This window comes from Carettochelys insculpta, chromosome 3 (genome assembly GCF_033958435.1).
Source record: "Carettochelys insculpta isolate YL-2023 chromosome 3, ASM3395843v1, whole genome shotgun sequence".
Taxonomy (NCBI): domain Eukaryota; kingdom Metazoa; phylum Chordata; order Testudines; family Carettochelyidae; genus Carettochelys; species Carettochelys insculpta.
The window spans coordinates 119,533,252-119,560,096 of record NC_134139.1 but is presented as its reverse complement, the minus strand read 5'-3'; the positions used below and the strand labels follow the sequence as shown (position 1 = coordinate 119,560,096).

Below are 26,845 nucleotides of genomic sequence, written 5' to 3'. Positions count from 1 at the left end.
AGGTGAGCTTTCGTGGGACGGACCCACTTCTTCAGACCATAGCCAGACCAGAACAGACTCAATATTTAAGACAAATATTTTTCTGATTTGTCCTCCTTGCTTACTGTTTTTGGTTCTCTGTGTCTTAAATATTGAGTCTGTTCTGGCCTGGCTATGGTCTGAAGAAGTGGGTCTGTCCCACAAAAGCTCACCTAATAAACTATTTTGATAGTCTTTAAAGTGCTACTTGACTGCTTTTTGTTTCAATACTCTTTGTGCAGCTGGGAACTTGGTAGGGAACTGCAGTGCTCAAAAATAGCACTAGAGATGCCCAAATGTTGGCCAGCAATATAATTATACAAGAGCTGAGAGAGGGCTGCTGCCGGGTGTTTTTGGAGGCCTTATTTTGTCTTCCTTGTTCTAGTAGTAATCTTAGATGTGACAACTCCAGGTGATTCCAGAGGAACTGTGTTGTAATGCTAGGGATCAAAAAATATTGGCTTTGGGGCAATAGTGCAAAATGATTCATAACTTTCCTCCATATTCTTCAGAAGGATTTTTTAGTCTTGGACCATGTTCTTTACTGGAAAAAACATCTTGCCATCTGCAGAGCTTACTTAAGATTATATTAGTTTAATATACCAAGTTGTTCCAAGGAAATCTCAGAAAGGATTTAGACTTAATACTTAAGTCTACCCAAGCAGGCCTTCTGTCTAGATTAGGTTATAATTGTCTTCTGTGCATTTATTTGAATCTTTTACTAACTACATTTGATATTCTTTCTTTGTGTGTGGTTATGTGACTGCAACCCCAAGAACCATTTAAAAAAAATAAACATATACAGTGGCTATGTCTGCACTAGAAGCATCTGTTGACAGATTGCTGCTATACACAACTTGCTCTGTCCACAGAGAACTACCAGACTGCACTACCCTTTGGTAACTGGAAGCTCTGCAAACAGGGCTGCCTGGCAACCAGAAGCCCTCTCCATGGGCAGATGTGTCCACAGTGCACTTCTGTCAACAGTGCTCACCAGTGTAGACACAGCCAATGACTGATAAGGATTCATAGATTGCTATCAACCTCTTAATAAATGTTACATCCATTGGCCATGTCTTAGCCAATGGCCAGGTGAGATGCCAATTATGCCCTTGTATTAATATGAGATTTCAACTGCTATGGCAGAGCCCACAAGTGACCAGGCTTACAGCAGCTGAAAGCAGCTGGGTTCTTTGTTTTGTGTGCGGTTTGCACAGTAACAGGAGGAGTCAGGTTACCACTTAATCAATTACTTTATTTATCTAACAAGTTCATCTCTTACTGTTATAAAGTTGCTTTGTTTGTTTACCTAGCAAGTTAAGCTCTTGTGGTTACAATTGTTACAAGGTTTATACTTTGATTACAAATAGCTAGCATACACTCTAATTCATAGATCTATACTTGTTAAATGTGTGCAAAAATAAAAAGTAAAATACCTAGCAGGTCTTATTCTCACCCCTGCGTTACCAACGTGGCTTGGCCAGTTTCTCTCAATCCCTTGGGAAGAAGTCCTTTGTCTCTTTTTTTCTCCAGGAGTCGGGCCTCCCCGGGGACCTGGGGAGACCCCACCCTCCTGTCCGGCAGAAAAGATGATTGGAGCTCAAATAGGGGGTCTGCCAAACCCCTCTTTTGTACCCATTGGGTCACGTAGGCTTCTTCTTTGTTTTTAAAAAAAGTGCCAATTGAATTAAACTGTCTGATGCTGGTTCTCACAGGGAGTTCAAGGGCTTAGTTCACACCTGCGAGGTAGGCAATTGAGGGCATTTGTTTCTTAATGGGCCGGAGACTTTCCTCATGTCTGGGACCAAGCAGTGCAAGCGAATCAACTGATGGTAGTCAGCCAAGGGCAGTCCGAGGCCCAGCTGTTAATTAGCCCATTGTTCTTATCAGCTTTGCTCAGAGCTTCAAAGACCATGGCTAAGATAAGCCCATCTGCGCTCTCGCTCTGGGGCACTCCAGGGCTGGGCTATTCCTTTTAACCCTTTCGTGCTCTGAAGCACCTAGGGAAGGCAAGATGGAGTAGAGCAAAAGGGGGAGTTCTGTCTGGCTGCACCACGTCCATGCGTTAGCAGGAGAGCATAAGCACTGTAATGAATTTTCCATCTTAAGAAGTGGAATTTCATTTAGGCTGTTTCACTACAGTGCTCTGTCAACAGAAGTCACTGTTGGCAGAGTTTTCCCAACAAAACTTCTGTTGACAGAGTGCTAGGGTGACCATCCATCCCATTTTCAGTGGGATGGTCCCATATTTGGGACACCAAAAAGGCATCCTGACTAATTTTATAAAAGGGACTAATTGTTCCGTATTTGCTGCTCAGGCACAGCTGCCTGCCAAGAGCACATAAGTTATGTCTGTACATGCTCTTCACAACAGAGTGAGCCAGGAGGTTAGCTACTTTCCCCTTCCCTGAGCCTCAGGGAAGGTGGGGGGAGTGCTGCAGCTTCGCCATCCCATCCACTTCCCCAACGCTCGAGGAAGTGAGGGGAGGAGCGCCGTGACTGCTCCACCCTGGCTGCTTCCCCGAGGCTTGGGCAAGGTGGGGAGAGCCCCCTTTATCCCGTATGTGGCCTTGGAAGATACGGTCACCGTATAGAGTGCAGCCACCATGAAAGCCAATCGGGAGAGCGCTCTGCTCTGTTGACAGAGCAGCTGGACTGCCTGGCTGCTCTCTCAACAACACACGCACCTGGAAGCACAGCAGACAGGGCTGCTCATTGTGGATGTCCTGTCTGTTGAGAGAAGGGCTTCCCCATAGCAGCCACACAGCTTTCTTGTCTACAGAATCTGTTGACAGCAGCATTATGCCTCAGAGACTTGAGGAGGCACACTGCCAGTAAAAGTGCTGTGTTTTGTCCAGATACTATCAACAACATGCATTTTGTGTGTGCACACTCCACCGGGGTTTTTCTGGCAAGACTTGCTAGTGTAACCATAGGCTTAGAGTGGTCACCAATCAAAACTTCATCATTGCCATGGCATTCACAGCCCTATTCCTACAGTATTCCATGTTCTCTAAGTAAACTAAGTGTGGGAATGTGGCAATGAGTGAGTGAGGTTCTGTGGCAGGTGTTATTCAGACAGTCGGACTTCTCACAATTTGACCTTAAACTGTATGAATGCTGCCAAAACATAAGTTGGTTCATGGTAATGATCAAGTTGCTATGGTTACTTACAGAGTAAGCAGTGTTCTTTACAGTTCACTTGCTCTTTGCACTTACCACAGCTGATTTGGAAATAGAAAAGAGACATGTAGACATGATAAAATTGCAGTTGATTTGCCCAGAAATTTGCCCTTTTTTCTCAATTAAGCAAACACAGTGAGCTCAAAGAGGAGTTCATTACCTCAGCCTTCCTCTGGATAAGCAATTAAATGAAAGTCTGGCTCTTAGTTCACATGACACAAACCACCATTGTCACTAATGGGCAATCTGAGCTGGCAGGACACAATTAGTCTCTGCAGGATCTCCTTATTGACCATCAGCCTCATGAAGAAATGGAGAGATGGTGATGTTGTGATTTTCCAGTGCCATACACCAAGTGGGTGGGTGGGAGTCAGAGAGAGAAGCCAGATTTCCTGTCTCTCACTTCCATAATGCAATCAGAGTGCTAATTTTAAACGAGAAATAAAGAGTAATTAAGTCTCTCTGGCTGCTACCATCCCTTAAATCTTACTTTTACCCCTTGTAAAATAATTGAACAAATAACATGAGACAAATCAGGAGCTTTCTAGAGGGTAATGGATACATGAACAATGAGCATCGCAGCAAACAACCCTAGTAGACGATGAAATTACGTTTGGCATTTATAAGTGTACAAAATAGGTAAAGACAGAGGCAGATGGCTTTTTTAATAGAAATGCAAAATTTATGGACCAAAGGAACACAGTCTGTGTAATAGATTTAGGTTGTAGTAAAATGCTCTATACTGTGTCCTGGGAAATCTTGTTCAAAAATAAATTGCAGTTACTCAGGATAGCAAAAGCAGCATGTGGTTTGAAAACCAAAGCCTTGATCCAACTTCCTTTGAAATAAATGGCAGCACTTCTGTTGATTTTGGTAAAATTACCTGGAACCAAAAAGACCACAAACAAAGGCTAATGACACATTTCATTGTGGCAGCTGTCTCCTGGGATGCTGTGGGGATTGGTGTCAGGTTGGGTTTTATTTGATATCTTCATTAATAAAGCGAATGAGCTACAGAATAATGAAGTCCTCGAATAATGCTAAGCTAGAAGAATTGCAGACAGCAGTTGGGAAACAGAGCTGATGCAAAGGGATATAGAAAAATTGGAAACATTAGCAAAAAAAAATTATACGAGTCTTAATTTTAAAAATGGCAGATAATTCAAATATTGGGAATGTAATTGGAAATATATACACTCAATGGGAGAAGAAATGTTGAGATATACGTGGATAGTAATGGATCATTTTGCAGTATGATGGGGCTACAAAAATGTCATTGAAATTTTTCCCTTTGCTCATGTCACGGTACAGAGTGATATAATAATCACTCTCAGTATGATCTGATATAACACCTTGCATTCTCCGTTTGGGTTTGGATACATTGCAAGAAAGATATTTATTAAGCTGGGGGAGAGTTTAGAGGAGAGCACACAGTAACGGGAAATGGAGAAGACTGATTAACGGGGGAAAAAGATGTGTAATTTGGCTGAGAGTCTCTCTATGTGTGTTATTTCCCCTCAAAGACGTAGACATCACCAAGGATGACAAATTACTTAGTGTGGTGCACAAATGCATACTAGTCTGGTATTTGAACAAATAGCTGGAAAATAGATATACTATAAAGCTGTAAGATAGTCTTCCAAGGAAAGCAGAGAACAATCTATTACTAGGGAACTTCAAAATGTTGGACAACAAATTTTAGATTCAGGGACAAGAAGATAAACTGAATAGTGAATAAATAGGTCTTTTTCTGTGTGCAGTGCTTATGTACCAGGAGAGGGTTGAGAAATGTTGGCAGGGCAACATGTAGAAAAAGATTCACTCTCAGTGCCCATGTTATGGAGAACTATGTTCCTCAGAGAAAAAGTAGATTTCACTTTGTAAAACACTCCATCTGGGCCCTTTTCACAAATACATCCTTTACCCAAACAAGGGAATACTAAAGTATTGCATAACTGAGGGGAGGAAGAGGTAGAAGTGATAGAAATATGCAAATTGTATTGGTGCCATGTAGGCGACTTCATTTGAGAAGTTGGTTCAGAATTTGTGTGAGCAGTAGGTAGATGACCCTGTCCTTAACTCCTAGCCTTTTCCCAAAATATACTATTTTGTGTTTGGCTTGCATAGTGTCACATTGGTGCAAGCCATTATACATGTGGTTACACTTTGAAGACATTTGTGTGTTCAGTGTTTGTTTCTAAAAACTAGCATCAATAAATATTAGTAAAATTATAAGGTTGAGCCTGCTGATAATTATTTTCCTGACATGAACAATCTCTCACACACACATATGCCCCGGTCACATTCATGGTGAAGGCTCAGGTTCCAAGTAGAACAGTGGAGGCTTGGGATCCCAGACAAAGGGTGGGGTGGCAGCCCAGTTGAGAAATCTTGCTACTTCCCCATTCTTTTGTCTTTCAGTCAGAGTATCCTTTTGCTCTGCCTCCACCTGTACTTATATTTTCCCAAAAGTTTCATTTTCAGGACCACAAAAGGGAATGATGAAAAGAATAGCCCATCCCTTCAGTATTTTGCCTTCCAGTTGGATATAATTTCTGACACTAACTTTGGCTATGTCTACACGTGAAGCCTACATCGAAGAAGCCTATTTCGATGAATAACGTCTACACGTCCTCCAGGGCTGGCAACGTCGATGTTCAACATCGACGTTGCGCAGCACCACATCGAAATAGGCGCTGCGAGGGAACGTCTACACGCCAAAGTAGCACACATCGAAATAAGGGTGCCAGGCACAGCTGAAGACAGGGTCACAGGGAGGACTCAACAGCAAGCCGCTCCCTTAAAGGGCCCCTCCCAGACACAGTTGCACTAAACAACGCAAGATCCACAGAGCCGAAAACTGGTTGCAGACCCTGTGCATGCAGCATAGATCCCCAGCTGCCGCAGCAGCAGCCAGAAGCCCTGGGCTAAGGGCTGCTGCACACGGCGACCATAGAGCCCCGCAGGGGCCGGAGAGAGAGATATACAAGTAGCATTACCAGCTTTCATTAGACACCTCACTTGGCCCACCTGGCACAAGAGTTGGTGTAAACATAATACAATGAGCACAGAAATGGTTTTATGTTTGTAAAAATCCAGTAATGTCACACAGTCCCCCAAACTACAAGCCCCTCTCTTCACAAAGAGCTCAGGTGAAAAAGTATGTTTGTGTGCAGGTGGGGGTTGGTAGACAATACTGGGCTTTTTCAGAACAGAGAAGGGAGTAAATTCGAGATTCAAGGGGCTTAGTGCAATAATAGGGACTACACTGAAAGAATAGGACTGAATTTAATTGGTTTAATGGCTGGATCCCTCCTGCCAGGCACTAAACCAATTAAATCAAGTGCTAGTCTTTCAGCATAGAAGGCAGGGCAGGAAGCTGAAAGAGTCAGCAGCAGCAGTGGCATGAGGTGCAAATGGCTCCTTAAAGAGCCACAGGTGGCTCAGAGCCAGCCAGCTCCCAAAATGTCAGTGCTGGAGAAGAAAGGTGGAGAAACGTAGTTCTACTGTGTTCCACTGGAAAAAACTAAGGGTTCACGACGGAAGGCATGGTTTCCTCCCAGCCAGGATGATGGACTGAACAACAAAGACTCAGATGTCAAATACACATCTCAGGGATTTGGCACTTTTCCTCTGGGATGCAGCCAATGGCAGAATGCCACAATGGGCCACCTGGTCAGGGGATACTCCATTGCCTACATGAAGAAGAAAGGGTTCCTCCTCCTCCTCCCCACCCCCACACACAAAGAACTCTATAAAGACGCCCCTGGCAGTGACTATTTTGTCTTCAGTCTTCAGGAACTAAGTCTATGTGAACTGGGGTTCCATTCCCTCAGGGGGTATATTTTCAGAGACGTTCAAGAAATCAGCAAATAACACCACTGGCCTACATCAGTAATTTTAATTGGTGTATGTAATGTACCACTTTAACAATTTTTTCTCACACTCTGTTCTTTCTTTCTTTGTTAATAAATCTTTAGATTTTAGACTCTTGAGGATTGGCACAGTGTGACCTGGGGATGTGGCTGGTCCCCCTTGGGGGCTGGAAGAATCTGTGTGGATTTGGTGAGATAGATTTTAATAACCTCTCACCTGAGCAAGGAGGATTGCTGGTTTGGGCATTAGGAGCAGCTGGAGAATGTGTGTCTTGCGTAGCTTCTGGCTGGCCACTGGTGCTGGCAGAGGTACTTTTGTGGCTGCTTTGATTTGCCTTATTGAGAAGAAAATTCCAGCTTGGGCTGTAATTGGCTCAGTTTTAAGCAATGTGCTCAGGATTGGTTCTCTCAGCTTGGCTCAGAATCCCTTGTAATATTACAGGCAGTGTCAGAGCATTATTTATATATTTATTTATTCATGTATGTACTTGATTTGGGTCCCTCTGATTTATTTCAACATTCATTTGAAATTGTTTATTTTGTTCCTTATTAGATTTTACTTCCCATAAATTAGACTTGTGTCAAAATGTCCAAACCTGACTGCCTAAAGGAAGGCTCCTAAAATTTGACAGTTAGGCACCTAACTAAATTTGTGCTTATTTTCAAAATTTCTAAGCATCTACAAATCCCACTGGAGTCAGTGGAAGCACCAGAAACTCAGTGTCATTGAAATTCAGTACATTTATATAAAATAACCAAAATATGGACTTAGGAACCCAACTTTATGCATCCTGATATGAATATTTTGTCCACATACATTTGTACATGTCTAGAATTTAAGCTAGCCATGCAAAGAAAATAAATGTTGTTGCATCTAGAAAAGAGACAACTAAGGGGGAACACAATAATGGACTTCAAGTACCTACATGATTGTTACAAAAAGGAAGGTGATGAATTGTTCTCCTTATGCAGTGAGGACAGACACGGAGTAATCGACTTAAATTGCAGTAAGGGAGATTTCAATTAGGCATCAGGAAAAACTTCCTTGCTGTAAAGGTAATTGGACGCTGAAGCAAATTGACTAGGGCAGTTGTGGAATCTGAGTCACTGGAGGTTTCTAACAGTAGATTAAGCAAACAGCAGTGATGCTGTAGATCTGGACTGCGGTTTGTCTGGATCTGACCCTCGGGGCTCCCCTCCCCAACATCAGGCCCACGGCAGGATTGGGAGTGGGGAGCCCCAAGCCTTGCGAGCCAGATAAGGCAAGCTGGGACTAGATCTGGCCCACAGGCTCTGCCTGGCCAGGGCAGGAAGCAGTGGTACCGCTGCCTGTGCTGCTACCACCACTGCTCCTGCTCCCCACCTCTCCCAGGCACCACCCTTCTGTTGCTCTGATTGGCTGGAATTTCCAGAACTCCAACCAGTCAGAACAGTGGGCGGGGACGTCTGGGAAAGGCAGAGAGAAAAGTTTCTCTAGGGAGCTGTGAGCTGCCATTCCCCAAACTGGAGGAGGGGGTAGCAGTGGCAACACACGGAGGTAAGTGCCCCTCCCCATTGCTCAGATGTCCCCACCCCCAGCCCTCTCCTGGCCTCTCTTCTGCTCTGAGCCCCACCCTCAGACTGTTCTGGTGCCCTCCCTCCCACTGACAACCCCCACGTACACCATGCTCCTGTTACCTTTCCTCCAGACTAGACCAACCACCCTCAACCTGTCCTGTGTGCTCCCTTTCACTCAGATCCCACCTCCAGCCCACTCCTGACCACCTCACCACTACCCCCAGCCCACTCCACCTTCCCTTCCCTCCAGATCCCCCAACCCCAGCCCACTGCTGCATCATCCCTCCCTCCCACCCCACACCTGCTCCTTGGCAGCCTCCTCCTGCACACGGTATCCTGAACCCCCATTTTTGTCACCATGAGCCCCCAGAAGAGTTAATATGGGCTAGGAGAAGCCCTGAACCTCAGTCCCCACTTCATCACCCCGCTGATCATGGTGCTGGAGCCTGAGGGGAGTGAGGTGTCTCAGTCAGGGGCCACATCAGTAAAGGTTTTGTGGGTGAGTTTTTTTTTAATTCTCACTTTTATGTGGCTCTCAACTGATTGTTTTGTGGGTCAGTGGCCCCCTAACCCCCCAAAAATGGTTCCTCATCCCAGGTCTAGCAAATACTTAGCCCTGCCTCAGTGCAGAGAACTAGACTAGTCGAGAACTTTTCCCATTCTACATTTCTATGATTGTAGGAAACTGGGAACAAGTTTGTAATATGGCTTGACAGCTAGCATGAGAGCCACATCTTGGATTATCAAACCATGTTACACGGGTAGTTTCACAGCCAGATGGAACACAGATGAATGAAGATGAAGGCAATCTAAAAGAAAAAAACCCGCTATAGGCAATAAAGTGTGCAGAGGAAAAGCGGGCAGAGGGCAGAGTGAAAGCACACCACAGTGAATGAGTATCTCAGTGATGTGTTGGCTGGTTTATTGACTGTGTATATTAAAGACAGCCCAGGTGACAGGAGGAACTGTGTCTGATGTGATTCCTTATAAATACAAAAAGTAAATACATGCCACAGCAAACAGGTTAGGGACAGGAAATAAGACTGGTTATGGCCATCTGTAGGGAGAACTCAGAAAGACAGAAGTAACTTCTGAACTGGAATTGGGCCAAGACACCAGAGCCTGAAGAAATAAAAGCAACCTTTCTCAAATAAAAGATTGGAACACAAGAAAAATCCCCATCTATCCCTTTGAACTTTCTCCTCCACTCAAACAACGTCACCAGGTTTGTTCACGTCTGCCCATTTGGACAATGCACATCCTCCACACTGACTGCTCTGGTCCTATAAGCAATAAGTTGTTGACATATATGAGTGTTCTGTATTCTAGCAGTGTTATTGGCAGTGTCAGGCAGTGTGGAGTGATGGTATGACATATTGCAAATTAAGGCAACAGTTGGTTCTAATTATTTAATCCTTGACAATGCATTCCTTTATAACTAAAGACACAGTACACATTTAATATCTATTGTTACTGCAAATACTTTCCTCTCTCTGGAAAAAATATTGAGTGAGGTATCCTGCACCAAAACAAAGCTGCCCTTGGTAATACAGTTTAATTATAATTCATTCTCATCTTAAAATCTATTTTTTCTGCTTTACCTATTAGTCTTAATTTTTTTCTCCTTCCACTGCAGCTTATCATTCTCTGTTTTCTATAAATGTTTTCTCTTATTTATACAGTTTAACTGAACTGATATAATTCTGAACCTGTACATGTACAATAAAGTTAGTTATTCTTTAGTAAAATATTAGTAAAAAGCTAATCTTTCTGCACAACAGTCATCACAACCACTCAGTGACATATACTAGTTATCATCTACCACATACTTCTTAAGAGTAAAGTGAGTTGTCAATGAAGGCAGAATTTGGTCTTAAAATGTAGAGTACCACTAATTTTCTACTATGTAACCTAATACTAAAATATATAAAATTTATTAATTTTTAGAATATGTCAAAATACTAATGTTAACCTTACCCATAATTGGCTGCATCTACATTACCCCTCCCTTTCAGAAGGGGCATGTAAATGCAGCTGATTGAAAATGCAAATGAGGCTTGGATTTAAATATCTCACACCTCACTTGCATACTCCCTCAGGATCTCACTTCCAAAAGGGGTTGCTTTTGAAACATAAACAGCCGTGTAGACAGAGCCTCTAGCTGTGTCAAAACATCAAAATGAGCAGCCCTTTTTCAAAAGAGCGGGAGGAGTGTTCACATATGTAATACCGTCTTTCAAAAGGAAATCGAAAGAATGGGGCGCAGATGTCGAAATCCAAACCCCGATCCCCGATCAGGAAGATCGGCCCATTTCGAAATACTAAATCAAAAGAGTACAATGTGTAGACGCTTCACAGTCCGCTTTGTTGAAATACAGGTGCCAGTTAGCTGGAGTGCGGAGCCACTCCAGCCGGCAGCAACAGGGCTCTATGGTCCCTGTGTTCGGCTGACTTAAAGGTGCATGCACGCGGGAAACCCGTGGCAGGAAACTGACAGCGTGCTAGGAGCAGCCTCTACACGGGCTTCAGCCCCATGCTCAAGCGCTGCAGCGTGGCCAGCAGCCAGCCCCTTCATGGGTCCCACAGCCCCCCCCCCCCCCCCCCGAGTCCCCACAGGGCTCCCAGGGGGAGAAAAAAAAGTGTCCCCTCCTGGATGGAGTGGGAGCTGTGGGACCTCCTTGGCCTGCGGAAGGAGGAGAAGGTCCTGCATGAGATGGGGGTGAAGCAGTGCAAAGCCGCTGCCTTCGGCTGCCTGGTGCAGAGCCTCCTCACCAGGGGCCACCTGGAGCATACTGTGGAGCAGGTCCACTCCAAGCTAAAGGAGCTGCGGCAGGGCTAGGCCCGGGCCAGGGACCAGGCTGGCCATTCTGGGGCAACACCAGCCATAAGCCCCTTCTTCCTGGAGCTCTGGGGCATCCTGGGGCCCTGGGACAGCTCCCCGCCCCCGTTGTTCCTGGACATCTCAGCTGAGGAGCTGCAACTGGAGGAGGAGGAGGAGCAGCCCGGACCAGGGATCCAGGAGAGTGAGGGGACCTCACCATCGTCCTCCCCTCCCGCTCCTCCAGCCAGGCAACCGGGAGCCGGAGGTCCCCGGACGTCACCAAGGGAGCCTCCAGTATGTACAGAGAGGGGCGCACACTTGCTCCACAGGGTTGGGGTGATGCATTGGCTAGTCGCCCACACACAAGACCAGTGGTCCTAGGCCGCACACAGGCCATCCCCCACATGGGATGCAGCACCCTGCAGTGGCCCACCAGCAATGCCCAGCAACTGCCCTCAGTGGACAATGCCACAAGCCGCACAGGGGTGGCAGCCAGTCAGTGCCAGACAGCACCTGGGGCCTGCACACTGCAGGCCGGGAAGGGTCGCCTGCAGGAGAGACCCCTGGCTGCACCCCCAGGCCAGGAGGCCCAGCCTGTGGGGGGAGGGCAGGTCGGTGCCCCTTGGGGGATCAGTGTCCTTTGGGGGAGCAGAGGCCCCATGGGGTGGGCTCAGACGGCTGGGCCACAGCCTGGTTCCCTCCGACCAGGACACGTTACTGACATTCTGTCGTCCTCTCCACACAGCTGCACCAACCATGGGCCTGGAGAGCCCCGCATAGTCTCTTATCACTGAGAGCCCGCCTGCAGCCATCGGAGGTGCCCAGATGCCACTCCAGGCAGCATGCCATCGGGGCGTGGCCAGAGGGCCCCTGCTGGGCCGAGAAGGACCCAGCCACCCAGCGCCAGGCAGAGGTGGCTGAGCAACACCTACTGCTCGCCCTGGCCAACATGGAGTGGCGGAGGGCAGCCTGGGAGAGGCTGCTGACCAACTTGGAGGGCATTGGCCACACCCTCCAGAACCATGTGGCCGCTGTTGCCTGCCTCCTGGCCCCCCCGGCAGCTTCTCCCACTGAGCCTGTGCCCCCCACCCCTGCTAAGCCTGCCCTCACTGCCCCCACCAGGCCCACACCCTCTGCCTCCACCAGGCCCACTCTCTGGCATTACCTGCTGGTGCTACTCTCACCCTCTCCTCCCCGCCAGGGACCCAACACCCAGGGAGGCAGGGGCTCCAGAGGCCGACAGGGCTCACGGTCTACCACCTCTGCCCCAGAATGAGCACCCTGCCCTCCTCCAAGTTAGGTTCCCCTGCCCCGCTCCAAGTTAGACTCCCCCAGCTCCCCTCCAAGTTAGGTTCCCACCCCCTCTACATAGTTAAAAAGACTACTGTAGATAAACGTTTATTTGAATGTTCACCACTCCGTGCTGTGCTCCTCAGGGGGAATGGTGGGTGGTGGATGTGCAGGTGCGGTGCTGGTGGGGGTGGGGGTGGTCAGGATGGTGTGTGGCAGGTGTGCATGGGATGTGGGTGTGCATGCAGGTCAGAGGTGGCTGTCGGCAAAGGCCTGCCTGAGGGCCTCCTATATGCGGTGGCTGTGCTGGTGGGCCTGGCGGATGGGAACAGTGCCCGGCTGCTCATAGCCAGCGCCAGCAGGAGGGCCCCCCCCCGGCAACATAAGCATCCCCCCTTCCTCCACAACATTGTGGAGGACGCAACAGGAGCCCACCACCTGTGGCATGTTCCCTGACCTCCAGCCGTGTGTGGAGGCACCTCTACCACCTCTTTAGGCACCCGAAGGCCCACTCCACGACATTGTGGGCATGATTGCGGCGCTGATTGAATGCCTCCTGGATGGGATTGAGCTGTCCCATGTACGGCCTCCTGAGCCATGGCTGCAAGGGGTATGCCGCATCTGCCACCATGCAGAGCATCATGGGGACGTCCTCCGCCACCAGGATATCCCGCTGGGGGACGAAGGTGCCGGCCTCCATGCGCCAACAGAGGCTGGAGTTCCGGAAGACCTGGGCATCATGGGTGTGACCAGCCCAGCCCACATAGATGTCGGTGAATTGGCCTTTCACACCCACCAGGGCCTGAAGCACCACCGAATGATAGACCTTCCTGTTTATGTACTGGCTGGCGCTGTGTGGCAGGGTGCGGTTGGGGATGTGCGTGCCATCCAAAGCGCCAATGCAGTTCGGAAATCCCAAGGCCTGGAAGCCAGCAACGGTGTTGTCCAGTGTTGTGCAGATCCCCCAGGTGGATGACCCTATGGAACAGCATCACACTGATGGCTCTGACAACCTGCGAGGGGGAGGGGGAACTTGTGGTCTAGTGCAGGTATGGCGGCCATCTCCCCACTGCCTCAGGCCCATTCTGCCCCACTCCCATGCAGCCCCCACTCTGTCCAGCCCCACCCCACCCATCCAGCCCCCAACCCCTCCGGCCCCTTGCAGCGGTGGGTTCCCCTTGCCCCAGCCCCCCACCCACCCATAGGGGGACGCATGACCCAGCCCTACCTTACCTCCATAAGTACAGCCTCGATGGTGGCCTTGCCCACCATGAACTGTTGTCCCATGGAGCGGGAGGAGTCCAGGGCAGCCAGCTTCCAGATGGTGATCATGACCTGTTTCTCCAGGGTGAGGTCTGGCAGCATGCAGGTGTCCTGGTGCTGGAGTGCGGGGGTGAGCCAGTGGCAGATCTCCTCCAAGGTCTGCCTCAACATGCCGAAGTTCTGCAGCCACCTTTCCTCACCCCACTCCCCCAGCACCAGGCGCTCCTACCAGTCAGTGCTGCTGGGGTGGGTCCAGAGGTGTCAGGGCACCTGTGGGGTGGGGGAGCCCCAGGGGGACCACCCAGTCACCCGATGAGATCAGGTGCAGCTGTGGCGATGGTGCACAGCACTGCCAGCAGGGTGTCCATAATGATGGCATCCTCCTGCAGGAGCTGTCACTGTGCCTCCGTCGTGGGCACAAGTGGGCTCTGCCATGCTGGCAAAGGCTGGGCAGCACTCGGCTCGTGTGGAGGGGAGGGTGGAGGGAGGGGCCATTTAAAGGTGGCAGCTGGCTGCGGCCCCAGAAGGGCTTGTCAGCCATGGGACCCTGTCTGCGGCATTTCCTGCCTCCCTTCTCTTGAAAGAGGGCTTGAAGCCGTGTGGATGCTCTCTTTCAAAAGACCTGCAGTGGCACTTGGAAAAAACGGATCGAAATGCCGATCCGATAATGGCAGTGGGTGCTCCCTTTCGACAGCCACTATTTCGATGCCAAACTTCGATTTTTGCCCCTTTGAAAGGACGCTCATGTGTCGACCCAGCTTCTATGAAGAATAGCACCTATTTTGAAATAACTGTTTCAAAACAGGAGCTGTGTAAACATGGAATAGAGCCTATTCCAAAATAACCCATAGTGCATCCAATGGCTCTGTTTTGAAATAGGCTCTGTGGCCGCCTCTACATTAGAAAGTCTGTTCAAAATAATTTTCAAAAGGAGAGCCTCTTTTGAAATATCCCATGGAGTATCTACACACAAACTGTGTTCTTTCAAAAGGGCTTTTGAAAGAGTGTGGTCCGCCTTTTGAAATCACTCTTCCATTCCCGTTTCAGGAAGAGCACCTTCTTTCAAAAGACTCTTTTAAAAGAAAACATGTAGACGTTCCATGGGCTGCTCTTTCAAAAGAGCAGTCCCTCATCGCGCCAGCCAGCTGGAGTGCAGAGCTGCCCCTGCCAGCAAAGCAGAGCTCTGTGGTGTCTGTGTCCAGCCACAGTTAAAGCTGCACACACCCAGAAACCCTGTCGCAGGAAGCTGAGAGCATGCTGGCTGCAGGGAGCATGAGCCTCCAGCAGCATGGCCTCCTCCTAATGCTCTGCCTGCAAAAGCCACCCCACCACCCTCATGTCTCGTGGCCAGGACCCCCACAATCCCATGGGGCTTGCTCCAAGCCAGCGGAGGGCTCCCCGGAGCCCAGCCATGGCCCCAAGAAGAGGGGCCCCTCTTGGACAGAGGCAGAGGTAAAGGACCTCTTAGGATTTGGGGCAATGAGGAGGTCCTTCTTCAGACAGGCATCTGGCACTGGAACGCTGTGGCATTTGGCCAGCTATCCACCAGCCTGAGTGCCCAGGGGCACCTCTACCACATGGCAGACCAGTTATGCAGCAAAGTTAAAGAGCTGCATCAGGCATACTGCTGGGACCAGGACACGGTCAGATGCTCGAGGGCAGTGCCCAGCAGCTGCCCCCACTTCAAGGAGCTGGACCACCTCCTCGGGCCAAAGAAGGTAGCCCCAGTGGTTGTGGTGCTGGACACCACTGGGCCACAGACAGAGCTGGAGGACCACCAGGAGCCTTCAGGCAACACCACCCCCCAGCAGCTGCAGCAGGAGACAGAGCACCCAAGTGATGACGAGGGCTCCAGAGATGGAACCTTCAGCATCACAATCCCCTCCAGGTTGCCCAGCCAGGCCCCCTCCATCAGGCCTTCCCCAAGTTCCTGGAGGGACCACAAAGTAGGTACCGGGCATTCCGGTTGCCCTGGACCGTGGGGAGGAGGCGCCCACCCCGCCACAGCTGGCAGGGAGCCACTCACACAGCCGCTGGCCCTAGTCCAGATACACCCTGGATGCCTGTGCTCCCCAGGCCCCACAGAGGGCCGCGCATGGCACTCAGCACCCATCCCCATGTACAGCACCACAGGCCACACAACCAGGGAGGGAAGATGGGAGTGTGACCGAAGCCTGCCTGTGGTCCATCCATGTGGGGATCCCCAGGGCCCTTGAGCCATAGGAAAGAGGGGTGAGGATGAGGCCATATGGGGTGATGGGCATGGCCTTCAGGGTTGAGCCACAGTACTGATGGGTCATCCCTATGTCCCCTTCTGTCTTCACAGCTCCACCATCTGGGGGCTGTCTGAGCCCGGTTCATGACCTGGGGATCCCCGCAGCAGCTGGTGAGGGGGCTGGGGCACCCCCAACTCCCATGCCTACATGGGGCCACAGGGTGGGGGGAAACATACTGGAACCACCATGAAGAGGAGGCTGCCACCCACACAGCTGCCTTGCAGGAGCAAAACAGTATCTTGCGGGAGTGGCTGGCATTGGAGCAGGTGGCCTGGGATCAGGTATTGGGCACTCTGGACAATCTCACCCAGGCCGTGACCATCTCCCTGTCCCAGCAACCCACTCCCATGTCAGCCATTCCTGCAGCCTGCCCCACAGCTTGCCCTACAGCCCCCCAACAGCTCCCCTGGTAGCCCCCTCCCTCACTGCCCCAATCTTGCTGCTGTGCTCCCACCTGACCTTTCCCCAGCCACCTAGCTGACACTTGGCCAGTGGCTCATGGCCAGTGGAAGTCAGGGTGAGCCAGCCCCCCACCCTTACCCCCATACCTCCCACCAAGCCCATGGCTGCAGCACCCCTTCCATTCCCCTATCCCCACATAGTCCCAGCCCTGACAGGGACCCCAGATCCGGGGCAGTAGAGGCCCCTTACCCCTTCCCCAGGACCCCCCTCCAAGTTCATTGCCTCCACCCCTGCATGCCACAGTGTACATAGTTCCACGCCCCCCCCCACACTCTCCCCCGTATATACTCCCTTGTTTAGTTTGTAGTTAAAACACAGTTTCAATATATGGTTAAACAGTTTATTTTCAATCACTCACCGTGTTCTGTGTGATTGGTGGAGCAGTGGTGATGGGTGGGGGGGCAGCAGTGAGGGGTGGGGGCAGCAGTGAGGGATGGGTGTACAAGGGTCATGATGGAGGGTGCCTGGGGGAGGGTCAAGGAGGCCCCGAGTGAAGGCCTTGCTGAGGGTCTCCCTGAACAACACCCCATCCTGGTGCACCTGGAACCATAGCATGGGGGCTGGCTGCTCATAGCCAGGGCTGGCCCCAGCAGCCCACCCCTGCATAAATGCTTCATGGTTTCTTTCCACAATATTGTGGAAAGCACAGCATGCCCCCACGATGCAGGCACTTTAAGGAGTCTGACCTCCAGGCATGTTAGGAGGTACCAAAAGTACCCCTTCAGGCACCTAAATGCCTGTTCAACCGTGTTCCGGACTTGGTTCAGGCACTCATTAAAGATGTTCTGGGTGGGGTCAGTATGTCCTGTATAGGGCCATATAAGCCATGGGGTACCGGGGGGGTAGGTGACAGCAGCCACAATGAAGTAGGGCATGGTTGTGTCCTGGACCAGAGATCTCATGGGGAAGTGTAAGTTCCATCCTGCACCCTGCAGCCAAGCCATGAATTCCTGAACACCTGGGTATCAGGGACCCAGCCTGACCAGCCAATGCATATGTCCACGAACCACCCCATGGAGTCAATGAGGGCCTGGAGCACCATGGAGTGATACCCCTGGAGCACCACAGAGTGATCTGCAAGCTGGTGTGGCAGTGTAGGCTCCACCCAGTGCCTCAAAGCAGTTGGGGAATCCCAGCTGTACAAATCCTGTGAGGGCAACGTTGAGGTCCCCAGCTCAGCCGACCCATCAAAGGAGGAGAACGTGGATTGCCCTGACAACCTGCATGGGGTGGTGGATGAATGTGCTTGTGAGTGTGTGGCTGGGTGCTCCATATTCCACCCCCCCGTCCCCTACAGGGCCCCTCTCCCTTTCCTCCAGTCCCCACAGGTCCCTCTTGCCCGGGAGCGCCCTCCCTGTGGTGGGTGTTACCCAAGCATGGCTTAACACCATGAGGCTGGCTCAGCAGTGGCCTTGCCCACCCCAAACTGGTGGCCAACTGACCAGTGGCTGTCTGAGGTGGCTAGATTCCAGATGGCAATGACTACCCTCTTCTGCAGAGGGATTGCGGGCTGCATCTGGGTGTCCTGGTGCTGTGGGGCTGGTGCAAGCCAGTGACATAGCTCCAGAAATGTCTGCTTTGTCATGTGGAAGTCCTGGAGCCAGTGGTCATTGTCCCAGTCCCCTAGCACGAGGCAGTCCTACCACTTGGTGATGGTGGGATAGCCCCATAGGTGCCAGATTACTTGAGGGGGACAAGTGGCTGTAGCCCCACAGGGGCAGCCTGTAGGATGGTGGCTATGCCGGTGGCCACCTGGAGCCACTGCAGGATGGCCACAAGCGCCATGGCCAGCAGGCTGACCACAGCCTGGAAGAGTTCCCCATCAAGGAGCTGCTGGGGAGCCATCATGTTCTCTGCAGTGGCTCCTCTGCATGCTCAAGTTCTGCAGTGCTCTGTGTTGCAAAGCAGCCCTCTGCATGTGCAGGGTGAGGGTGCATCGGAGGGGCCCTTTAAGGGAACAGCTGGCTGTGGTCCCTGGAACGGCTTGTCCGCCATGCGACCCATCCACGGCGTTTCCTGGCCTATTTTTTTTGAAAGAGCGCCGTGGGCTGTGTGGATGCTCGCTTTCGAAAGAACAGACTGGGCTTTCAAAAAAGTGGATCGAAATCTCAATCCACGTTTGGCATGTAGAGGCGCTCTTTCGAAAGTGATCTTCCAGAAGATTGCATTTTGAACCAGCGCTCTACTGTAGATGTAGCCAAAGTGTGTAGTCACTGTATTTTGAAATAGCTGAGTGCTATTTTGAAATGCATTTTTGTGTGTAGCAGTATAATTTCAAAATTATTTTGGAATAAACCTGTTGTGTAGACACGCCCTAAGTCTGCTTCTAGCTTGATTGTGAGTCCTCTTGTCTACTGAGAATGTGTGATTTTCACAGAAGTAGATCAACTAAAACTTAGATTAAAAAAATCCACCTGCCTCCTCACCCCACTCCAAAATAAGATGTCAGTCTTTTAACTTAACTGCTGAGAGAGAATTTTAACGGGTAACTCTTTTCTTTACCAGTCAATGTACTAAAGAGAGGACATTCAGGAGTTTTTGTTTGTTTGTTAATTTTAAATCGTAGGAAAGCACCATTTTCTTATTAAATAGGGAAGTGTACAATTTCCACTCATTATTTTTGGTTGATTTCTAAGTAAATATGAAAATCACACATAAGGGTTTAGCTAGCAGTAGGTGTCAATAGCAAGATTAACAAAACAGAACTTTTACAAGTTAGAGAGAGATTTTCATTTATTCAACTTTCTGCCTACACAGAAAATCATTCTAAACTCCTGCCCAGTCAGAAATGCCAATTCCTAAAATGCCATGATACACAATGAAGGTTTTGCTAAATCAAACTGAAAGAAATGTCAAAGGTCAGTCCAACTACATGGGAGAAAGGGAAAAGGGATACAGAGCAGGGGGAAAAGGAGCAATTTTCCCAAGTCCTCCCTTCCCCAAGGCCTTCCAAAATGTTAGAAGATAGCAGAGGAATCAGGGATTCCACTCCCACCAACAGAGGTGGCAGAGCTCCAGGAGAGGAGGGACCAGGCCTGGCTCCCAGCTGTTGTCAGGACAGCATTTCCCCATTCCCACAGGGAGGGTAGCAACCGCGTAGGACTGGGCCCTCTCATCTTTTTAAACTCTTGTCTCAATGGCTTTTTTTTTTTTTGGTTAGGGACCCCAAAAACCTCTGTGTGCCCCTCTTCAAGTTTGGGTGCTTTTTGAAAATTGGACAACAGCTGTGAAACAAAAAACAAATGACTTCATAGTTCCTTCTTGCTTGGTTTGGAATGATAATTTTAGGAGGCTCATACTCTTGGAATAAGACAGAAGAGGGGTAATTTTGAGAATGAACACAAAAGCATTTGAAAAGTGTTTTGTTTTTTTTTTTAAATGAGGAGGATTTTTGGGACTGTAGATTACCAAAGCAAGCAAGAAACAAAATGTCAATATCAAGCTGAAGTCAGGTAAACTCTATGATGCCAGGGTGAAGAGTGGCTGAAGATGTCAAACAAGCATGTAGTCATGCCGTCTGATTCAGCTCTAATACAAGTGAGGACAAAGGATTTAAGAAAAAAAATACAGCTATTCATTCCAGACTTTTTGATTTAGTGGGATAGGGACTGTGTAGGTAATCAAAATGTGGTGTGTTTCTTTCTTTCAGATTTACCACTGGATTATAATTTTACTCTATTCTCCTCCAGTAGCTCAGAAACTGCTGGTTACTATCCGATGCCTCCAAGGCATTACAACTGAAGGGTGAGCCAGTGACTACAAAATAGATCATATTCCACTTTTTCTGACATACTGTTGTAGTTCTTAACTAACTGTTGTCAGATGCTAATCACTGAAAATACCATGCAATGCTCCATTAAAATCAAGTAATAAATTGAAAAATGGACCTAGCTGCAGACTTGTGTTTTACTATAGTATCACTGGAACAGGAGTGGGAAGGATTAATCTATATATCTTCCGACCAAATTACTATTCAGAGTGCACTGAAACAAATCCATCTCAAATTACATGATAAATATGCACCAATTTGAAGGGCATCATCTACATTCCCTATTAAGGCCACCACAACCTCCAATGCTGCAGCAGTTCCTGTGAAAGCTGATGTCGGGGAACATAAAGGCAGGACAATTACACCCAACCTCAAATGCTGCTTGTGGCTTTAAAACAAGTTAAAATGTAACTTATACATTAGATACATTTATCTTTACCTAAGTCCCTCCTCTTATCACAGTAACTGAGTGATGTAACACATGAACTCAGTAATCCATTTATTGTCACAACGCCTCTGGGAGGGAGGGCAACATTATTATCTCCATTTTATAGGCAGGGAACTGAGGCACAAAGAAGACTAAGATCCAAATTTTTAAAGGTATTTAGGTGTTGCTGTATCAGTGCCATACACCTACATGACTGAGGAACCTATGTTTTATTTCTGAAAATGACTTAGGCACTTAGACTAAATTCTGCTGACTTTTAATGAGAATTAGAGTCCCAAATCACTTAGGGCACGTCTACACTGCAGTTGGACACCCATGGCTGCCCTGTGCCAGCTAACTCAGGCTCTTGAGGCTCAGTCCAAGGGCCTGTTTAATTGAGGTGCAGATATTGAGGCTCTGGGACCCTCCCATCTCCCCACATCCCAGACTGCAGTCTCCCACCCACTCCTGAATATGCAGAGTACAGTTAAACAGCCGATTAGCATGAATCCTCTGAGACCAAGCATGGATTTAATTGCAATGTAGGCATACCCATTGGCCTACTTTTTAAAGGTATTTGAGCATCTAAAGATGCAGATAGGTACCTAGTAGGGTCTTCAAATGCACATTGCCACATAATTCCCCTTTATTTCAAAAATAGACAGTATAGATTATACCAGTTCCCTTAATAAAAAAGCCACACCAGCAAAAGGACTTTTTTGCTGGTGTAACTGCATTTATGCTAGAGATTTTGCCAGTATAACTGTGTTGGTCAAGGGTGTAATGTTTTTCACTCTCCTAATGAACATAACTAGGCTGGCAAAACTTTTAAATGCCAACTAGGTGCTAAGCTAGTCACTGGACCCATCTCATCTTCTCAGTCCAGAGTAACTACTAGGTATTAGTGGAATTATTTTATGTTTACACTGGTTTAATAGACTACAATTTTGCTCTGTATTTCCAAAGCAGCATTCCTGACTGACTATAACTCCCAGGCCCAAGGCAGTAGCAAAATATTGGATAAACTTCCGGAGAGGACTGAATGCTTTTTTTGATTAGTAATAATCTTTCCCTTGCAGATTCCCATGTTGAAAGAAACAAATGTCACAGCATCATGTTATGTCTGTATGACAGTTTGCATTAAATATATTAGTAGCTTGATTCCAGTTCATTGCATGTTTGCATTTCCACAGGGTAGTATAGTTCATGTACAGAAAACCAAACACAAAAAGAAGCATTAAATCTTTGTTACACAGAAATTTGCCTGAACTATCTTGTTTTTATAGCATAGAGATGTTTGGTTTGAATTTATCTACTGAAGTGTGCCCACAACATACCTCTGCCTTTTCAGCTGGCTGGATGCTTATCAGTAATGGGTTATCCAAGTTATATTTATAAAGAAAAACCAAAAAGTTTTAAAAATAAAACAAGGGATGTGTCTCTTAGGGGAAATATGGGGTATAACTAAAAGGAGGATAAGGGAGTTATAGCGTCTGAAAGTGCCAAGCTGCTCCCTGTGACCTCTTGGCTAAAAAACTAGCAAGACTGGGATTTTACTCTTCTCTCTTTAGCACCTAATAATCCTAGTAAAGGGAAGAATGGGGATGTTCAGTCTTCCTCACCCCAAACCCCTTTCTTCCCTGCTCCAAGGGGTCAGATTCTCAGTTATTGTAAACTGGCACAGTTCCTTTGGGCTGGGATTCTGACACAAAGACTGGAAAAGTTCTCTATTAAGTAGAGATGGTCTCAAGCTAAAATCTCAGACCTAGAACAACGTGATTAGTTTTTTAAATTCAAATCTGGATCAAGATGTTCTTTTGGCAAATGATTTCTAATTTGATGGGCCAGACCAGTACCCTCACACCCGTAAACTTTCAACATTCTAATTTGAATTTTGCAGCATGGACCCCTCTCTTGGGGTTTCAGTATACAGAATTCTAATCCTTTAGATAGTCACTGAAGTTTGATGTCTCAGCAGATAAGCATTATTTCCCCACCTAGAAAATAGAATGTGGCCGTCACCCAAAGAAACACAAGTTTCTGTGCAAATGCGGGCTTGCTTAGAAAGGCTATGTGTACATTAGAGAGTTTTGTCGACAAAACCCAGAGAGTGTCCACATTCCCGTGGTGTTCTGTTAACAGTAAATCAGCAGAACACTGCACTTTTGTTGGCAGCATTCTGCCGCTCCCCCATGAGGCAGAACTCTTCTGTTGGCAGAGATCTATTGACAGAAAGCCAGTCTGGATGTTCTTAGAGGTGTCCTCTCTTGACAGACAGGGCTTCCGGGACATTGGGAAGCTCTGTCTGCTGTGCTTCCAGATGGCCATTTTGCCAATAGAGCAGCCGGGCAGTCCAGCTGCTGTCAACAGAGCGGATTGCAATCCGCTTGGCAATTTGGATGTGATCTGTCAACAGAAGTTTTGTTGTAACGTATCTTCCCACAGTAACTTCTGGCAACAAATCACTCTAGCGCAGACATAGCCAAAGAAGCTCCACCATCATTACCCACTGCTGCCTCTATCAACACCCATGCACTCTTGCCGCCTGGTGGAGATGAGCAGATGTACACAATAGCAGAAGCTTTGTATCTGCTGTAACTTTGCTGTATCTAGACTAGCCCCCATCTTCGAAGGGGGCATGGTAATTAGGGTGTTGGAAGATTACTAATGAAGTGCTGAAGTGCATATGCCTCACTTCATTAGGCTAAATCGCCCCCGAGGAAGCTCTGAAGTGTGAAACTTATAAGTGCCAGCTTGCATGTAGCCACGAGTCAGGGACTTTGAAGGACCTAAAGGGTCTTTGAAGGAGCGTGGGCACTTTGAAGTACCCATGGCTGACATGCAGCTACACGCAAGCTGACACTTCAACGTTTGACACTTGGAAGTTGCTGCAGGAGAGATTTAGCCTTATGAAGTGCTGCATATGCACTGCTGCACTTCATTAGTAATCTCCCGACACCCTAATTACCATGCCCTCTTCAAAGTTGGGGGCTAGTCTAGACACAGCCTAAGAGAGTTGCTGCTGAGCATGGCTTCAACTATGGTTACGTGGAGGAAGGAGAGAGCATCATACTGTGTTCACGGCTAAGCATCTGGGGCGGGGGGCAGGATTTGAAAGCGTTTGAGCAAAGGAACCTTGAGAAGGACAGTGGGGACTCTTGAGAATAGAGGACTCCTGAGAGAGTGATATGTGAGATGGGGAAGAGAGAGACATGGTGGAAAGCTGGTGGAAAATTCAGCAGGTTGATGTGTCATTAAGGATCAGCTATCACACTTTAGAGAATGTCTTTTCTTTTTCAGGCTTTGTTTTTAACTTATAATTTGTCAAATATCCATGGAATACAGCGTGAAAGAATATTGCAGAATGTTGACAAATGCTGTGTACTAATCACTATCCTCAGTATCTGCAGATGTACTAAAGGATGATATGCTATAATAGCTAATTAAAATGAAAGCACCTGGTTGTACAAACTTGAAAGTTGTGGCTTTGGTAAATAAAAACCTCTTTCGACCTCTGTTTTCATATAAACCATGAATTTAAAATAAAGATAATTTATTTCTGAACAATTTTCTCTGAATTCATGGTACTTGCGAGCCTAGCAACAAAAAAGGTAAAAGGAAATAATTTAAAATGCAAATAGATTTAAATCATCATAGAACTGGCAGGAACCTTGAGAGGTTATTGGTTCTAGTCCCCTGCACTCATGGCAGGACAAAACATCTAGATTGGGGTGCACAACAATTTTGAGCGGGGGGAGCACTCCAAGAATTTGGAAAGTGGTTAAGGGCTGCACTCTTCCATGGTATTAATGGAGGAGGGGCAATGTCTGGGAAGGAGGTTGGGTGTAGAAGGAAGCTTGGAGTAGCGGATTGGGATGCAGCACAGGGTGTGGGGTCTGAGAAGGAGTTGGGGTGGTGTGGGTTGTGACCTGGGGCATGTCATTGGTATGCAGAGTCCGGAAGGGGGTAAAGGGGCAGGAGCAGGGGTGCAGAGAGTTAGGGTTGTGACTTGGGGCAGAGATGTAGGAGGAAGAGAGAGATCTGGGGAGAGGGTAGGAACGGAGTGCCAGAGGCAGCCTCTGATCGCTTACTTAGGCAGCTCACAGCCAGCAGGTCTCTCAGGGAAGCGCCTGCTTCTCATGCCAACACACACCAATCAGTTATGGAGGCCATGTGCTTCTCTGAGCATCACTGTGAGCCTGAGGGATGGGGAGGCTTTGTGTGCTGTCTTTGCCCACTGCACAGTCAACACCTATTGGCTGATTTCTACTGGCACACTGCCCTATGGAAATCATGGGAGCTGTGAGATTGTGTTCCACACAGGGGCAGTGTGCAAAGCCTCTCCCCCAACCCCAGGTTTGCAGCAGTGCTCACAGAAGCACACAGCCCCCACAGCTTTGAGCGGTACGCAGGGACAGCACAGACAGGTAGCCTATCCAAGGCTCCCAATGGGCTACAGGCCAGATCTGGTTGCCTGGTGGGCCATATATTGCTCACCTCTGATCTAAACCATCCCTGATGTGTTTGTCTAACCTGCTGATAAAAAGCACCAGTGATGGGAGATTCCACGACCTCCCTAGGCAATTTATTCCAGTGTTTAGCCAGCCCAACAACTAGGGAGTTTTCCTAAACCACCCTCGCTGCAAATTAAGCCCATTGCTTCTTGTCCTATCATCAGAGGTTAAGGAGAATATTTTTTCTCCCACCTCCTTGTAACAAACTTTTAGGTACTTGAAAAATTTTATGTACCTCTCAGCTTTCTCTTTTCCAAACTAAACAAGCCCAGTTCCTTCAGTCTTCCTTCATAGGTCGTGTTTTCTAGACTTTTAATCATTTTTGTTGCCTTCTCTGGAGTTTCTCTGATGTGACCACATCCTTCCTAAAAAATAGTAACCAGAACTGCACAAAATACTTCAGCTGAGGCCTAAGCAACACAGAGTATAGCAGAAGAATTACTTCTTGTGCCTTGCTTACAAGTCTTCTGCTAACTGATCCCAGAAATATGTTTGCTATTTTTGCAACAGTGTTACATTGTTGACTCATATTTAGCTTGAAGTCCTCTGTGACCCTTAGAAACCTTTCTGCAGTACTCCTTCCTAGGGAGTCACTTCCCCTGTGTATGTCTGAAACTGATTGTTCCTCCCTAAGTGGAGCACATACATTTGTACTTATTGAACTTCATCCTATTTACTCAGACCATTTTTCCCTTTGTCCAGATCATTTTGAATTATAATCCTATCCTTCAAAGCACTTGCAACGCCCCCCAGCTAGATATCATCTAAAAACATTGTGTGTACTTTCTGTGCCATTACCTAAATCATTGATGAAGATATTGAACAGAACTGGAGCCAGAAATGATCCCTGTGGGGCCCCACTTGATGTGCCCTTCCAGCATGACTGGGAACCAGTGATAATGACTCTCTGGGAATTGTTATCCAACCAGTTATGCACCCATTTTCCAGTAGCTTTGTCTAGGTTGTATTTTCCTGGTTTGTTAATGAGAATGTCATGCAGGACTATATCAAAAGCCTTACTAACATCTAGATATACCACATCTACTGCTTCCCCTTATCCACAAGGCTCCTTACCACCCTAACATGGCAGAAATTGTGCTCAAAAAATCTGGATGAGCTAGTAACAAAGCCCAGTGGCCCCCAGTGCAAAATAATACTTCTGGGGTGCGTCTACACTAGGAACTAACTTTGAAGTTAACTTTGAAGTTAGGCACTACTTCAAAGTAGCCTGCAGAGAGTCTACACTTTTTCCCTTACTTCAAAGTTAACTTCAAAGTCCTTACTCCATTCCTGGAAATGGAGTAGTGCCCTACTTCAAAGTTTAACTTCAAAGTAGGTATGTATCAACGCTCAACTTCAAAGTCTGTTACTCTCAAGTTATTTTTGTAGT

General features: G+C 48.0%; 2 protein-coding genes across 4 annotated transcripts in view; one reads left to right on the top strand and one right to left on the bottom strand.

Moving 5' to 3' along the window:
* NT5DC1 (5'-nucleotidase domain containing 1) overlaps nucleotides 1-21,231 on the top strand; it is a 236,584-nt gene extending 215,353 nt beyond the window's left edge. Inside the window, exon 12 of the mRNA XM_074990709.1 lies at nucleotides 20,395-21,231. Within this exon, the coding sequence (XP_074846810.1) occupies nucleotides 20,395-20,486 (92 nt within the window). The 3' untranslated portion in view covers nucleotides 20,487-21,231. The remainder of the gene's footprint in view (nucleotides 1-20,394) is intronic.
* Nucleotides 1-26,845, bottom strand: part of LOC142011369 (uncharacterized) — an 86,215-nt gene that overhangs the window by 41,677 nt on the left and 17,693 nt on the right. The gene's annotated exons all lie outside the window — the stretch shown is intronic.